Below are 17,672 nucleotides of genomic sequence, written 5' to 3'. Positions count from 1 at the left end.
GCCAACCTACCAGCCCCAGCCAACCTGCGGCCTCTCCACACTGCACATCATCTCACCAGCGCTCTTCCCACATCTTGCTCTAGGCTGCAAGGCAATCGCTGCCAGAAGTAGGGGCTATTGTGCCGCAGACAAAGACTTCATCAAGGCAGAGTTACGGCGACTCCTGGCGGAAGGTGTCATAGAGCCCAGTAATAGCCCTTGGAGAGCCCAAGTCCTGGTGGTCAAAGGGGGAAGTAAGCCGAGGATGGTCGTGGATTACAACCAGACCATTAACCGGTAAATCCAGCTGAACACCTACCCACTGCCGAGGATCGCCGACATGGTTACTGTGATAGCCCGCTACTGGGTTTTCTCCACGATTAACCTGAAGTTGGCATATCACCAAATAACCATCCACCCAAAGGACAAGCCCTACATCGCCTTTGAGGAGGACAGGCGCCTGTACCAGTTCCGCCAAGTTCCCTTTGGGGTCACGAACGAGGGGGATGGATTGCATGGTAGACCAGCACAAGCTGAAGCCGATGTTCCCATATCTGGATAACGTCACTATCTGCGGCCGTGACCAGCAGGACTACGATGCTAACCTGGAGAAATTCCTCCAGACGGCTGGGGAGCTGAACCTCACCATCCTTGGGTACATCGTCGGCCCAGATCCAGAAAGGATGCACCCATTAATGGAGTTACCTCTCCTCCCCAAACACTAAAGGCCCTCCGCAGGTGCCTTGACCTCCCAGCATGGCTCACATCCCCGGGACCGGTGCTCCTGCATAAGCACGTATGGACACACAAGGCCAAAGCCCTGGTCGAGCAGGTCTTCCTTCGACATGCAAACCTACGTTAGGTTCGGCAGTGGCAGGGAGGATACTGTCTCAACCAGGGACCTAGCACCAGCAGGTACACCCACCAAACCACGCAATCATCCAGCTCAGCATGATGCTGACCGGGCATACATTCCCATCCCCAGGCAGTTATGGGGCATGCAGAACCTCCTTGATCACCAGGGACCCACTTCAGACCTGGAAGACGAACCTGCCCCTCCAACCCATCCAATATGACCCTCATACGTCAACCCCGGCCCCCCTGGCCACCCCTCCGCGCGGCACCACACCAGTAACACAGACCCTTGCCGCCAGTCCCCCCACTTCCCCTCCGACCAGTGACCAGGGGCCAGTCCTACGACAGTCACAGAGACCCCGGCGGCTGCCGGACCATCCCAACCTGTAAATATTGTATGTGTATGTGTATAGTGGGTACAATTCCTTGTTACTGCCCCCTCCTGGGACAATTTTAAAGAAGGGGGTGAATGTGCTGGTACACAGTCCACTGCAGGGGGCAACCTCAGTACCTGCAGGAGTGTAAGGGGACAGGACAACACCTTGTCGGCTGTCAATCAATCGGCCTGAAGGGATCAAGCCCCACCCGGTCGGGTGTCAATCACCCTCAGGTATATAAGCCTGTGCCGGCCTCCCGAAGCTCACTCAGAGTTACTGCAGCTATAGCCAGCCTGGCTCTGTGGAAGTCTTTGTGGATTAAAGCCTGTTGTACAGTCTTTACCTTGTGTGTGTCTGATTCTGGCTAACAGCACACCACAGTTTTATTCAACTTTCTAACTACATTGTACATGTACATTTGCGGAATAGATATCTTCACATACACATGCATGTTTAGGACCTTGAGATGATTGTGCTTTGATGTTTGAATACTCTGTCACCAAATGAGAAAATCTAAGACATTAAATAAGTGACAAGATGCATGGTGTGATGTGGATTTGGAAGGAGCTGGAAGGGTGGGTGAGTTCAAGTTCAAAGAGATAATTACATTTAAGTACAATGATTTTGAATTCCGTCCCCTCCAAGATTGGAAACCAGTAGAGACCAGCAGAGAAGGGCATTACATAAGAATTACTGATTGATCAGCTCGCTCACATCAGTATTTATGCTCTGTTAGAGCAAATCGCTTTAATCCACCCTGTTCCCATATCCCTTCAACATCTGTTCCTTCATCAGCCTCTTTGAATGTTTGACGTAGTTCCCTCTCAAACACTAACCATAGAAATGAATTCCACAGCTACAGAAGGATGTGCAATTGTGGAAAAAAAAAAGATTTTGTTACACAACAGCCTCTTGCAGATGACAGCATTTTTAAAAACATGACATTTTTGCAGAGGAAACAGGAATTTTGGATGGAAGCAACTGCAGAAGCAAAGGTTTTATTGATTGGTAGTATAATGGAATTGATTCCATGTTCTCAATCAGTGTCGCTGGGATTGCATATCCATAACCTCATGCACTGTCAAATTGAGTCTACCAAAAAAATTGGAGAATGCGCCCAATATTCTGCCTGGGTACTTTCCAACCAGATTGCATTGACATTGTCTTCTCCAGTTTTCATCAAGCCCCTCCCTCATCTCTCTCTTTCCCTATCCTTCTGACTCCTTTTCTCCAGCTCCCCCTCTACCCCCTTGCCTCTCCATTCAGAGATCTACTCTCTCCCACCATCACCTCTCAATTTATTTTCAGTTCTGCCCTCCCACTGATATTCACCTGTGACCTCTCACCTGTTGGCCAGGGCTCCTCCCCTTTCCCCATTCTTCCCTCCACTCCTGAACCTTCCCCACCCCACCTTTTTATTGAGGTGCCTGCCTGCTTTTTCCCTCATACATTGATGAAGGGCTAAGCCCTATAGATGCCCTGTGTCCTGCTGAGTTTCTCCAGCTCTTTTGTGCATTGCTTCTGAATACGTTCCTGTTTAACTCCAAACATCAGAAGTACCTTGTTTCTTGAGATTCTTTCCGATATCATGAATAGGATTTGAAAGGTTTTTAAAAAGGCAGAATTTGTCTTTTTTTTACTTTAAAGAGGTATAGAAGTATCAAATGTGACAGACGGAATCTAAAATAGGAGGGAGAGTTACACTATTGATGGGGGAGAATTTAACAGCAGTACTTAAAGAGAATTTTCTCAAGGAATCACCCAGTGAAACTGTATGGGTAGAAATTAGGAATAAAGTAATAGCCCTTCATCACTTTGTTGGAGTTATACTATGGTCAAACTTAAAGGATTGCCTTGATGGTAGGAGACAGAGAGTGGTAGTGGAGAGATGTTATTCAGATTGTAGGCTGTGACGAGTGGAGTGCTGAGTCCACTGCTGTTTGACATCCATATTAATGACTTGGATGACAATGCAGTTAGCATGGTTGGTAATTAGTTTGCAGATGTGGTCAAGCAGAACGGGGAGCTGGGAATCATGCAATGGTTGGCCATATTGATCCTGAACACTGATGGAAGTTCCGAACTTGCTGAGCTAGACATGGAGCTCAGCATAGCAAAACTATGGCAAATAAACAAGACATTCTTGAGATGCTGGGATCTAGTGCAGTAACCAAAAGTGCTGGAGAAACTCAGCAGGTGACGTAGCATTCATCGGAAGTAAATGGTAGTCAACATTTTGGACATGAGCCCTTCTGCAGGAGTGAGTAAGAAAGGTGGAGGGAGGGAGGAAGGGGAGAAGTGTGGACTCGCAGGTTAGAGATAATTGATGGATATAGGTTGAGGTGGAAAGTGGTAGTGCATGTGTGACCTCACTCGACTGTACAGGCTGGCCCGCCTCCGGCCATGTAACTTCTCCCCATAAGATTCCCAATAAAGGCTGATAGCCCTAGTCTCCTCCCTCCATACCAGCCTTGGATTTGGGCTCGCTTCGAGTCTGCTTGCCATTATTTATCACACTACACAGGTGGGAGGATAGAGGAGAAAGAAGCTGAGAAGTTATAGGTGGAGAGGGGAAAGAAAGATAGCTCTCTGACCACCTTTTCTTATCTATCTAGTATTTCAAACACGTATCAGTCCATGGAGATACTAAGAATACAAAGTTAGACAGAATGGAGCTGTGGTTCACTTGAAGAACATTCCCCCATAAACTCACAATCTTTTGAAAATGGTTAGCAGTAGCCTTCCCTCCTTGCATTTGATTGGTCAAGCCAAGAGAATTTTCTGGAAGCCCAGAGCAGCATTATAACTAACTCCCATCAACTCCACCCCTGGTGGGCAGTCGTGAAAAGCAGAGGGAACTTGGTCAACATGGATAAGTTGGGCAGAAGAGCCTTGTTCTATATTGTGGAACACTATGAATCAAAAAGAAACAGTATGTAAACAAGTTGCATAAAGATATATAGAGGAGAAATAGGGGATGTGTTTGAGGATCTGAACGAATACTTCCCATGTTCACCATGGAGAAGGCTATGAAAGGAAATGAATTCAGAAATGCTTCCTCTACCTGAAAGACCATGTAACAATTATAGCACAGAAACAGGCCAGTTTGGCCCTTCTAGTCTACGCCGAACACCTTTTCCCACCTAGTTCCAGTGACCCACTTCCATGCGTCTCTCATCCAAGTTTTCCTTTAATACTAAAACTGCACACAATACTCCAGGTGTGGTCTCACCAGCATCACACATTGTTGGAATCGGTCTTGAATGAGAAGGAGGGGGTGATAAAAAAAGTTATTGAGTGCATAAGGATATTGATAAATCTGCAGGGCTGGATTAACTCAAGGAGCAGGAAGCTGATGGGTGAACTGATGAAGATATATAAAATTATAAGAGGCAGAGAGAGGGTAGAATTTTTTCCTCATGCCCAGGATATCAAAGGCAAGAAGAGGTAGTTTAAGTGGGATTGCAGGGGAAAGTGACACACAGAGTGGTTGATATCTGGAACAGGCATTTAGATAGATGTTTTAATAGGCAATACATTGAACAATATGGCTTTAATGCAGGCAAATAATTTCATTGTAGATGAGCAAAAAGGTTGAAATGGATGTGGTGAACCAAAGGCCGTATCAATCAGCACTCTAAACGGGAAGGTCTACAGATGCTGGGGTCAAGTGCGATACATAAAATTGCTGGAAAAACTCAGCAGGTCATGTAGCATCAACAAGAAATAAAGGTAGTCACCAATCCCCAAGCAATTTTTTTTAACGAGAGCTTACTCCGCGTATATTTTTTCAGTTTCAGCTGCATTTGCAGTCCATCAGATTTATTTCTTTTAATTCGTTATTCACAGTTCAGTTTAAATAAACATTACATGCTGCTTTCAATGTTATCTAGATTTGAATCACATCTCTTACAGTCTTCTCCAAAGAAAGCAATTTTGTAGACATCTATTCATAACTTAGTCGTGTTCTGTGCCCGATTTAATTTCTCACATTTCCTTTGAAGTAAAGGTGTTTGAAATATACACAATGTTCTAATCAAACATATTTGACACACATCCCAGATTTCAATTAGCCCTATTGACAATAGCTTCTCCGAAGTACTTACTGTACTTATTTCATCTACTAATGTACACTACAGTAAATCTTCTACAAAAGAATCCAGTCTGGATTTCTCAGCATGTCAAAGAGTCTGGATACCTTTGAATGTTATCAGTAAATCTGTTAGCTGTGTAACCTGTTACCATCAAAAAAATATAATGGAATTGTTATCAAAAATGTAAGAAAAGGTAAAGGTTCCATTTCTATATTTAGAATGTAACATACATGAAATCCTTTAACTTTTGTCTTCTGTAAGGCTGACAGAGAGTTGCCACTTTGTCCAGCGCCCCTCACAGAAACTTACAGCACCTCTAAGTACTGACCAGCCCTGAGCCTGCTCAGACAATCTTAAGCGTATTCAGGCTATTAGGTGCTGTGAAGCAATAACAACAACTTGTTCTGTATTTTCAATACAGCTAAAAATCCACAGATGCTTCAGAGAATTAAAATAACAAAAACAGTTACCAAGCTACATATTATACATGACCAAAGGTTGGCCATGACTTAAAGAAGACAAGAAAAATAGAAATGCAGAGATAATTTGGAATAAAATTCCAGGGTTTGGAAGGAATAACCACCAATGATGGGGCAATCAAAAAACTATGGTTAGAGAAGCAGAGATATATTGGAGTCAACATAGTTTGATCCAGGCAGTTGGGGTTCTTTAACCATGGGTGGTAACTCATCTAGGTGAGGGAAAACTGCAATCTCAAACCTCTGTTGCCTTGTGACTATACTCGGTCACAGGAAAGTCGTTGGCAGTAAACCCCAAGGCGTCCCGAAGGCGGCTGACTGCTGTACCCAGCACTGGCATGGCAACACCAAACTGCATCGACTTTTGTCATTCCTTTGTGCATTGCATAGAGAGGGCTGTCCCAACTGCTTGGGCAACAGAGGGATCTCCATCTCAGCTCTGCCCTGGAAAGGCCACTCTAGCTTTACTTTATATCAGAGGCGCAGTACCCCTGGTTGACCATGACTGATGGAGGCCACACCACATGGTTTAAAGAAATTATCGAGAACGATGAAACGATGGAGGTATTTGGAAATAAGTTTGAGAGTTTTAAAATGAACTAGAATTAATGGTAATATTTGATGCTAATGGTGACTCTTTGTTAGCCTTTACAGGAGGCAAACATTGATGTCTATCATGTATGTTTTTTGGATTATTACATGTCAATAAAAAGAACGAATCTTGGGTACTATGTAGATCTACAAGCAAATGAGTGAAGGACTTGGCATGTGTTAGGGCAATGGTTCTCGACCTTTATTTTCCACTCTTCTTCTTTTCTTTGGCTTGGCTTCGCGGACGAAGATTTATGGGGGGGTAAATGTCCACGTCAGCTGCAGGCTCGTTTGTGGCTGACAAGTCCGATGTGGGACAGGCAGACACGGTTGCAGCGGTTGCAGGGGAAAATTGGTGGGTTGGGGTTGGGTGTTGGGTATTTCCTCCTTTGTCTTTTGTCAGTGAGGTGGGCTCTGTGGTCTTCTTCAAAGGAGGTTGCTGCCCGCCGAACTGTGAGGTGCCAAGATGCACGGTTTGAGGCGATATCAGCCCACTGGCGGTGGTCAATGTGGCAGGCACCAAGAGATTTCTTTAGGCAGTCCTTGTACCTCTTCTTTGGTGCACCTCTGTCACAGTGGCCAGTGGAGAGCTTGCCATATAACACGATCTTGGGAAGGCGATAGCCCTCCATTCTGGAGACGTGACCTACCCAGCGCAGTTGGATCTTCAGCAGCGTGGATTCGATGCTGTCGGCCTCTGCCATCTCGAGTACTTCGATGTCAGGGATGAAGGCGCTCCAATGAATGTTGAGGATGGAGCGGAGACAATGCTGGTGGAAGCGTTCTAGGAGCCGTAGGTGATGCCGGTAGAGGACCCATGATTCGGAGCCGAACAGGAGTGTGGGTATGACAACGGCTCTGTATACGCTTATCTTTGTGAGGTTTTTCAGTTGGTTGTTTTTCCAGACTCTTTTGTGTAGTCTTCCAAAGGCACTATTTGCCTTGGCGAGTCTGTTGTCTATCTCGTTGTCGATCCTTGCATCTGATGAGATGGTGCAGCCGAGATACATACCACCTAAAGTAATCCCTTACTACCCACAGAGCACCTATGGCATCCTAAGGTGGTATGTGAGTGGGAAAAAAGAGGTTGAGAACAACTGGGTTAGGGTATAAGCAGCAGAGTTTTAAATGACCTCACATTAGGAAACCAGCCAGGATTATTAGTTATATATAATTTGATAAACCACATTGTTAGCAGATAATGTAAACCAAAGGGAACAAAATCTATTTTGCTGCATTGGATTCTGCTTTCAAGCAATCCCACTGTCATCAACTTCTGCTGGCCATTATAAAGAATAAATCTAGCAGCTGATTTTCATTACCCTCATAAACTTCAAAATCCTTCACATGTGAATATTTATCAAGAGACTTCAGCAAATCCAAATGCAAAATAATATCCTTTGACTGGACCTAAATAAAGTTACCTCCTTAAATATTTTTGGTAAAGTTTGGTAAAAATACTGTCACTACTAGCAAGCTACTTCTATGCTCTTTAAATGCCAATAGTAAAACCGAAAATATGCTTATTATAACCCTTGTGTAAAGATCAAGTTAAAAGTTAAAGTTTTTTTAATTTGAAGTTTCAAGAAGATTTTGCTTGGAAAGCTTTGGTGACTCATAGCTTTATTTGAACAGTCTGCACGGATCTGTTTTAAACGCCATTGGTCATTGGTTATGATGATGCAGATCTACTCCACATTATTGTTAAACCTATGGATGATGAAGTGTGAGTCAAGGAGCATTGCTATAACTAAAATACATTAAAATAGTTTGGTATTTCTGTTTTCGTTTTAATACAATGAGAAGAATATTTGCCTTTTTCTCAGACATAAATTGCATAAACAATTGCAGTCAAGTCAATCACACAAGACCTTTCAGAAATTCAAAGTGTAAATTAACTGATAAAGTCAATCAGGTCAAAATTAAAATGTCAATTTTATTCCCTTTCGTGATATTTTCCTAAATCATCCCTTCTCCAAAAACATTGAATCTATCTTGAACTCTGAGAGTTGCCACAAGGGCAGAAACAAATTACACTCTTAAATAACATTTCGGACAGCTTCAATAAAGTGTTTTGTTGCCAAAGGACAATATTGATCAGATGAGCTGGGGAGATTTAGAATCCAGAGATGATGCTAAACGCGTGTGTGTGTGTGTGTGTGTGTGTGTGTGTGTGTGTGTGTGTGTGTGTGTGTGCGCGCGCGTGCGCGCACGTCTGTACTGTGTGTGCATGTGCGTGTGTACGTGTGTGTGTGTGAGTGTGTGTGTGAGTGCACGCACGCGCACTTGTGATTTGACTTCAAATTATGCATTGTAAAATCAATTCAATAGTCACACGTTGGAAACAGCAGAAGCAATAGTTTTGAAATTCTCTTTCTTCCTCATGTTATTTTATTAAGGCTGTCAATCCACATTTATTTTAAATCTGCTCTTTATGACTTATGCAAAGCTAATAAACTTTAACTTGATTTATAAGGGAGCAGTTACAAAATTACTTACAGTGTTTCTAAGCTGTGTAGTCCATCAAAGCAATTCTTTCCAAGAGCCTGAATATTATTGTTGTGGAGATGCCTGTGAAAGGCAATGGTATTGCATTTAGGAAAAGATAGTTGGGATATAAATTAAATAACTGTATAATATTTTAAATTGATTAACACAAAGTCCATCCTTTCTGTTAAATAAATAAAAATTGTATATTAAATATAATGCAAGCATGTTTATTTTTCTGTGCCAGTCATTTGCAATAATACTGATAATTAACATTATCAAAAGAAATAGTATTCAGCTTTCATGACACTCAGCAGAAAAAAAAATCTTCAGTTAATACATTCAAAACTTTTTATTGAACTGAGGGTTTTACAAACAGCCTCTGGAAAATGGAAGGTTCTCACCATAGAACAGTGGTTCTCAACCTTTTTCTTTCCACTCACATGCCACTATAAGTATTCCCTATGCCATCAGTACTCTGTGATTAGTAAGGGATTGCTTAAGATGGTATGTGTGTGGAAAGAAAAAGTTTGAAAACCTTTTAATAGTGCCTAATTGACTCATTATGGCCACGGTTTCATAACTCCAAAGGAAATGGCCCAATGAGAATTTTTCTCAAGCAAAATATTTCAGTAACAATTGGGTCTAGAGCAGTGATTCCCACTCACAGACCACCTTATGCAATCCCTTACTAATCACAGAGTACCGATGGCATAGCGATGACTTAAAGTTGTATGTGAGTGGACTGGAAAAGATTGAGAACCATTGCCATAGAGCTTGCTGGATCTTTGTATAAAACTTTCTTCTCGGTTTGGAATGAACCCCATTTTTAATTTATTGATCACAACATTTGTTCGCATGGTTCATTCAGAAGAATTAGCCTAACCACTTGGTGAAGAACATCGTCTTGGTTTTGCTGATTAATGAATCAGGTTCAAACTAGAATTTCTTGCACCACATTTTGCTTAAAATGTGTTTGTAAATATAACAGATGATAGATATATTCAGTACTAGATCTCAGAGATTTTGTTCTCAACTAAAGAGGTGAATTCCAGAGGTGATATCAAGGCAACATTTGAGTGAGTTTAGCCCCAAGATATACTAGTAAACTTGTTTTTCATTATCACCATGAATCATTCACACTCTCTAGCAAAAAAACAAGTTGTTTATTGGAGGTATTGGAGCAGTTCAGGACAGTCCAGGTCCACTGTAGAAGTTGTGAGGGCAACGCCCTTTAACCACCCAGCATGGTTACTTCATTGCAGTGTCTCCTTCCTTTGTAAATTTAAATTATGGAAGTTTACTAATAATTACACAATGTTCAGTTTCTTTTGCAACTATTCAGCTAACATTATTAACTGTATCTATTGGCAATGTAAAGGTAAAGGTTCCATTATTGTCATGTAATACTACATTTAGATGTAACGTACATGAAATTCTTTAACTTTTGTCAACAGTAAGGAAGACAGAAAGTTGTCACTTCTGATTTGGATAACTTACAGCAAGGTTAGTGTTACAGTTATTACAATGTTTTTACAGCGCCAGTGACCCGAGTTTGAATCCGGTGCTTTACGCTCTCCCAGTGTTTGCATAGATTTTCCCCAAGTGCTTTAGTTCCTCCCACTGTTCAAAATATACGGGGCTTGTCGGTTAATTGGGTGTAACTGGGCAGAACGGGCTTGTGGGTTGGAAAGGCCTCAATATTTAAAATAAGGTGGAATGTAATACTCAAACACCTGCCAGTAACTATATCCAAGAAGGAATGGATGCATGAGAACCTGCAGATGCTAGAATCTGGAGCAAAACACCATCTGCTTGAAGAATTCTGTGGGCCGAGCTCCAACAGTGGGACCAAAAGAAGGGTTAGCGTTTCAGGTCAGAATCCTACATCAAAACTGAGAGGCAGAGAGGAGATAGTCACATAATAAGGACAGGTTGGGAGGGGATTTAGAGGTGTGCACAGACTGCACATCCATGGTGAAGATGAGATGTGGGGGGGGGTGGGGCCAGGGAAATTGGAAGTTGTAAATGTAGTGGATGGTTTGAAACCTTGATGGAAGAGGAAGGATATTAACTACTTCTTCTAACTTTAAGTGATATTGCATTTGTTGAATTAACTTTCATCAGCATCTTAAATCACTGGACATATGATTAGATCAACCATTTTAATACTGTGGCCAGGAGGGGTGGTCAGAGGCCTTGCATTCTGCAGTGTGACAATTCTTTACTAGAGGCCAAAATATGAAGAAACTTTCTACATTTACCAGGTAATACTCGAGAGTTTCAACAGCAAGGGAGCTCAAACCTTCTCTACAGGATCACCAAAGCACCAACATTTTCCATTTGGAAGGCCACTGTTGGCAGGAAACCAGGACCATCACTATATCCAAATTTACTTCCACGTAACTTACCATCCTACCTTTGTCAAAATCTTAGATCTCCCTACCTAGCAGCGCTCTAGGGATACCTTCACCACGAGGGCTGGCTCCAAAAACAACTCACTACTTGCTCAGGATAGGCACTCACATAGCCAGGGACATTCATCTTCCATCAGTCAATAAATAAAACAAATTTCTGTGAATTTGTAGACATTTGTGCCAAAAATAAATGACAGTAAAGCCCCTGGGGATTGGTAAATGGCCGAAGGTGAATTTTCCAGTTGCATGAGATTGCGTGTTGCATGGTGGAAGAACTAATGGTGAGCCGCGTCAATTTTAAACTTTCATACTTTTTACCTATATATTTTCCTCGATTGTTTCTTTGAGCCTGCTGGTTGCTTGGATTCTGGGTAACAGGGATTTTTGGACAATCAAAAATGCTGCACGGCAGATAATTCAAAATGATCCTGAACTGTATATAGTCAGGAAAAATCTGTGTCTTACTGACACAAGCTGCAAATTGCATTTCTCAGTGAGAAGCAAAATGCAAAAGTTCAAGTTTATTGTCACCTGATTGTACATATATACACCCAACCTGATGAAATAGTGGATCTCTGGACCATTGTACACACAGACACCCTGTGCGTACACAATCGACATACCCCGAGATATACATAGAGATCAAAAATAAATATATACAAAATTTTACCAATATTTAACACAGGAAGTTGAGAACTTAAGAGTAAAAACAAGAATACACGCGTAACTTTCTTTCCAGATTTAAATAAAAAATTCTCATACAAACTTTCGGTTAGATAAATTTTGACATGATAGAGGAATTAGGGGATATGGGGAGAAGGCAGGTAGGTGAAGTTAGGTCATAAATTCGATCAGCCATGATCGTATTGAATGGCGGAGCAGGCTCGATGGGCCATTTTTGGCCTACTCCTGTTCCTACTTCCTATGTTCTATGTTCCTATGAATGTTGGACTGCTTTCCTGAGTGCAGTCAAAGAAATCCTGTTGCTAATTTTTGATGAAAATCTGGTGTTCTGCCAATGTTGTGCAAAAATTCCCAATATTATTAACATCAGACAGAGAATTCTTTAATGACAATTCTCCCAAATTAAAACAATTAACAATGAAGTTAATTATCAGCAGAAGTGAAATCTGAAAGGAATCCCAGGGAAATTATTCATGATCTTTACGAAGTCTCGTTGTGCAATGATTAAAAGTAAATGAGCTTTACTTGGAAAGGAGGGACAACTAACCTGCTCCTGACAGCAATAGTATTGTTTTATCTTCAGGACAACATGTGTACTTCATGCCATTTGGATCACAGTGAACAGCCAAGTGGCCTTTGATGTATGTTCCTATCTACTGGAAGTTACATTCAAAGGCCTGAGAATAATTTTCTTGTAATTAAAAAGCCTTTAAAAAAAACCTGTATTCTTCTCGATACAGTAAAATTCCTGACCCAGCAGCATCAAGTATGTGGCAAAAGAATTGCGGAAAATAAATAGGTAAAAAAATACGGTCGTTTAAAACAGACACCTCTCGTGGTCAGTTTGCTAATCACTCAACATGCAATCTCAAGCAACCGGCAAATTTATAAATTTAGAAGTACAGCACGGTAACAGGCCCTTTCGGTCCATGAGCCCATGTTGCCCAATTACACCCAATTGATCACCATGCCCCCCTAAATACATTTATCTACCAATCCACATAGGTGCTGGATACCAGGGGTTTTACTGTACAATACTTTTGCTACACCACGAGATGTCACCAAAAAAAAGCAGCTGCTGCAAGGGCAGTGTTGCCCTCAGGACCTTACAGGGAAGGTGACCACGGCAGCAGACTAGCGAGGTGCTGGGAGACAAAAGGACTCACTCCAGATTGTGTGAGTTTCTGGAGGAACACAGAAGGAGCCATATTGACCTACTGTAGCCACCTCAGTTCTTTGATAGGACATAAAAAAAGAAAATAAATGACACATCAATTCAGGCCAATGCCGTGAAGAGTAAAACAGTGTTAACATTCCAGTTCAATTACCTTTCATCAACGTGATTCATATGTAGTATGCCGAGTAACATTTGGCGACAAATAGTATATTTTAGGAATATAAGCAGGAGCTTCAATGTTGAATGACAGTCTCCCCAGAGAGGCTTCTTTCTTCCAAAATCTTAGCTCCTGTTTAACAATGGATCTTATCTAATCATGCATCTCAACCCCTGACAGTGCAAGAACAGTCTCTAGTCCTCATTACCACCTCACTAGTTTCCATGCATTTAACTAATGATCCGTAACCATTTCCCCAGCTTCAAAGAAATTTTACCACCAGACACTTTCTGCCCTCACCCAACATTTTGATGGAACCTCTTCCTTGGTGATGCCCTGATTTACTCTTCCATCTTCACAAGCTTCTTCCCTTGTTATGACACTTTTAACCATCTGCAAGCAGCTGCAGGATATGTCACATCTTCACCATTCAGGGACCCAACAAATCCTTTCAGGTGAAGCAATGATTAACTTGCACTTCTTCCAGTCAAGTGTACTGCCACACAGTCCCTTCTACATTGGAGAAACCAAAGACTCATTGATGACAACTCTAGAGATACTGGTTCAATTCCTAGAGGTGAATTAAACTTTCTTGTAACCTCAGTGTAATTTTCCATCCCTGTCTAATCTAACTGCTGTGGCCTCCTGCATAAAGAGGTTGAGCAACAGAACTTCATCTTCGATCTGGACATCCAGCAGCATTATTACTCAATATTAAATGCCATAGCATCAGGTAACATATTTTCTGTTTCTATTGGAACTGGCTAGTTCTGCTCTAGGTCAACGATATACTTTTTATCCCTTCAATAGCATAGCCAGAACTGCTGGATGTACTCTTTTGATCTGCATTTTACAAATTTCATTGTGCCTTACTCCCTTGCTCTCCTAATTTTGTAGCTTTCATTCATTTCTTCTCACTCTAACTGCCGCCATAAACTCATCAATCAGATGAGCTTCATACCTTGGCCCCATTGGCTATCCTGACCTCACCCTAGTGAAGATATTGCCTTTGTTATCAATTTATCAAAGTCTTCCCTGCAATTTGAATCCAACTTGTTTTCTCTTTTTCCCAGTTCAAACTAAAATGTTCATTGTTCCTCTTTCCGCAGAAGCTACCTGACCTCTGAAAGGTTTGCAGCACTTTCTGTTTTTATCTCAGCTTAAGTTAATTTTTTTAAAATTTAGACAGCCAGCATGGTAACATGCCCTTTTGGCGCTCGAGCGCAAACCACCCAATTAACCTATAAAGAAAGAAAAATATAGTTTTTTCACCTAAAGCGTGATTCTAAACCCTACTCCCCTCCCCTCCAACCTACAGCCCCAGTACATTTTTGAGTGGCGGGAGGAAACGAGAGCATCCGGAGGAAACCCACACAGACATGGGGAGAACGTCAAACTCTGCACAGACAGCTTTGGATTCGAGCGCAGGTTGCTGGTGCAGTAACTGTGCTATGCTAACTGTGCTGCCCAGCTTGACCAGCCTCTTTTTAGCTTGCTGCTCTGTTTGAAATAAAACAAATAAAATCTGGATGGTAGTTTTTAAATAGGGTTAACCCCAATATCCTATTTCCCAGAGCTGGGATTCGAGAGGGCCCCTGAAGGCCTTCAGGTGCTGAAGGCTTCCTGATCATATCAGATGTTTGGATCTGGTAGTCAATGGACTGAACAATGGATGGAATGGTCTGTGTGGCTTCAGAGGCTCTGGGAGCGCAGGAGATGAATCCATGGACTCTCAGTGTCTCTGAAGGGGGTCTACTTTGTTTCTCATGATTGGTGGAATGCAAATGACAACTTTTTGACTGACTATAAATATCCTGCATATTATATTGTTTGGATTATTACGTGACAATAAACAGAATCTTGTTCCTTAAGAATAAAAGATGTGTGGAGAGAAATTAGGGTGAGCAGATTATAAAGAAACTGAGGATTTAATATTAATGTTTGAGTCTCCTGCTCAATGAAAAGAAACAATTCAATACTTACAGTACAACTAGGCTGGATAAGTTGACAAATGCCGAATCCGGGATGAATGCTATTTTGTTGAGAGCTAGTGTCATTGCCTGAAGTGACGGCAGGTTGTTGAGAGCTTGAACAGGAATTTGAGTCAGGGCATTATCATCGAGCCAAAGGTGCCGGAGGGACTGCAATCCTTTAAAGCTGTTCTGTGGTATGTCTGAAATCAGATTTGCATCCAGACGTCTGCAAGAACAATCAAATTTCAATTACTCTTCTTCTTTGCTAGTTTGTTAGTAAAACTGCTTGGTGGTAAAATAACCTTTTAAAGAAACAAATTAATTATATTAATCTACAGAACTTAGAACAAGGCTATTCAAAGACCCTCAAAAGAGATAATATTGTGGATATCTGGAATTTTCTCTAAAAACTGAAACAGTTGAAAGGTTTGACATACAGTAACTTTATAAGGCAAAGCTAACTGGGTAGGTGGAGTTGAGAGCAGCAACAATTTACTTGAGTTGGAGATGAAGCCTGGAATGGAAGCGCCAGCTCTCAGGACAAGAATAAACTCCAGAGGATTGTTAACTCAGCCTGTGACATCACAGGCACCAGACTTCACTCCATTGAGGACATCAACATGAGACGATGTCTGAAAAAAGCAGCCTCTATTCTCAAAGATCCCCACCACCCAGGTCATACCATTTTCCCTCTGCTGCCATCAGGAAAAAAGTAAAGGAGCCTAAAGACGAGCACTCAACGGCACAAAGACAGCTTCTTCCCCGCTGCCATCAGGTTCCTTACTAATCAATGAACCAAAAAGGCTGTCTTATTTTTTGTGCACTATTATTTTAATTTGTTTATAGTAATGTTATAAGATGGTTATAATATGAACATTTGCATTACGATGTTGCTGCAAAACACTGAATTTCATGACTTGTTCATTTAGCCATGTATGGTAGGACAACCTTTTCATTCCAGGAACTAGCCATGCAAATAACTACGGAACTGTTTTCAATGCTAGTAAATCCTTTCTTAAGATGCGGCTTCACCATCACCCTGTACAATTGAAGCAATACTTCTCTATTTTTTAAGCTCACACTCGCCACCAATAAAGCCTTTTGCCTTCATAATTACCTGATGCACCTGCATGATAACTGTTTGCATTTCATACATGAGAATGCTTCAATCTCTTGCTATTCCACCCATCGGCAGTTTCTATTTATATAATAGTCTGCCATTTGATTCCACTACCAAATTGCTTGACATCACACTTTGTCAATTGAATTGACTGGCTTTGCGTATCTTTGGAGTGGTACACCAAGGTCATTTTGTTCCTCAACTCCCCTGAGGGTCCAATTACATTGGACAACAAAGATTTTGTTTCCTGAACACTTTTGGGTGTATTTTATGGATTTTGGGCTACTGAACATGAAAGTCACCTTAAATATTTCCTATCACATACCATTTTATATATATATAACCTATTTCCTGTCATTTTTTTGTTACTTCAAGCTTACAAAACAATGAAGTGCAAAATGTAATTGAAAATTCATTTTCTGGATTTGCACATCTTTCCTGTTAATCTTGGTGCAGTCAGTGATGAACATGGTGAAAGGTTTCACCAGGATATTGCCATCATGGAAAAGCGGTATCAGGGAACTGCAATCCACCTATCCTGGCTGATTATTGTTGGACACTGACATGAGAGGCATCAGATGCTGAGTACAAATGAAAATCAGCAGCCAGACATTTTTAGGTCAGTTGAACTAACGCAATGTGGCAGCGTCAATATGCGATTAAACGTAGTAAATTCTATAAAAGTCAGTTTAATGTTTTTCCAGCGTCCTTCGTGTTACAGCAAATCTGAAATTATCCTTGTGTTCAGCTTGGAGTTGTCTATCATAATCCCCAATTTTGTTTCGGGAACAAAATCTTTTGAAAAGAATTGTATTCATGCTACAGTTTGGTATGAGTGATCTTTTCAAAGTGATTACCTAGATTAATGAAGAGAGGACGATATTCTAAGGAGCAGGTCTCTACATGGACTTTAGCAATGGTAGGCAGGTTCAAAAGGTTAATTCCTAAGGGTTGCAGGGTGGGCTGGCTAATTGGATTCAAAATTGGCTTAGCTGTTGAGGATGGTAGTGGTTGTTTTGCAGACTGGGGAGTGTAGGCACTTACGAATTGCAGCATCCGGGAACCCCTCCTGGGATCCAGGTGAGATTACTGGGTAGTGTATGCCTCCTGCATTTTTCAAATAGCAGCCTAACCTACCTGTTAAATTGCCAACCTTGAAATTTAAGGGGGATCCCACCCCTGCGATGACGTGGTGAGCCATAGGGAAACCCCTGTTTTCTGTGTTCTTTCAAAGTTCCAGAGCAACTGGGTGAACCATTTCCTCTTTCAAATAGGCAGAGAA

General features: G+C 41.7%; 1 protein-coding gene across 1 annotated transcript in view; it reads right to left on the bottom strand.

Moving 5' to 3' along the window:
• The window catches only part of LOC138765041 (leucine-rich repeat-containing G-protein coupled receptor 6), a 302,015-nt gene that overhangs the window by 68,458 nt on the left and 215,885 nt on the right, over nucleotides 1-17,672 (bottom strand). Inside the window, exons 5-6 of the mRNA XM_069941695.1 lie at nucleotides 15,281-15,496; nucleotides 8,875-8,946 (exon numbers count right to left, since the gene is read on the bottom strand). Coding sequence (XP_069797796.1) covers nucleotides 8,875-8,946; nucleotides 15,281-15,496 — 288 coding nt within the window. The remainder of the gene's footprint in view (nucleotides 1-8,874; nucleotides 8,947-15,280; nucleotides 15,497-17,672) is intronic.

Source organism: Narcine bancroftii, chromosome 5, assembly GCF_036971445.1.
Source record: "Narcine bancroftii isolate sNarBan1 chromosome 5, sNarBan1.hap1, whole genome shotgun sequence".
Classification (NCBI taxonomy): Eukaryota; Metazoa; Chordata; class Chondrichthyes; order Torpediniformes; family Narcinidae; genus Narcine; species Narcine bancroftii.
Note: the sequence above shows the minus strand (reverse complement) of the source record. Positions and strands in the feature narration are given on the sequence as shown.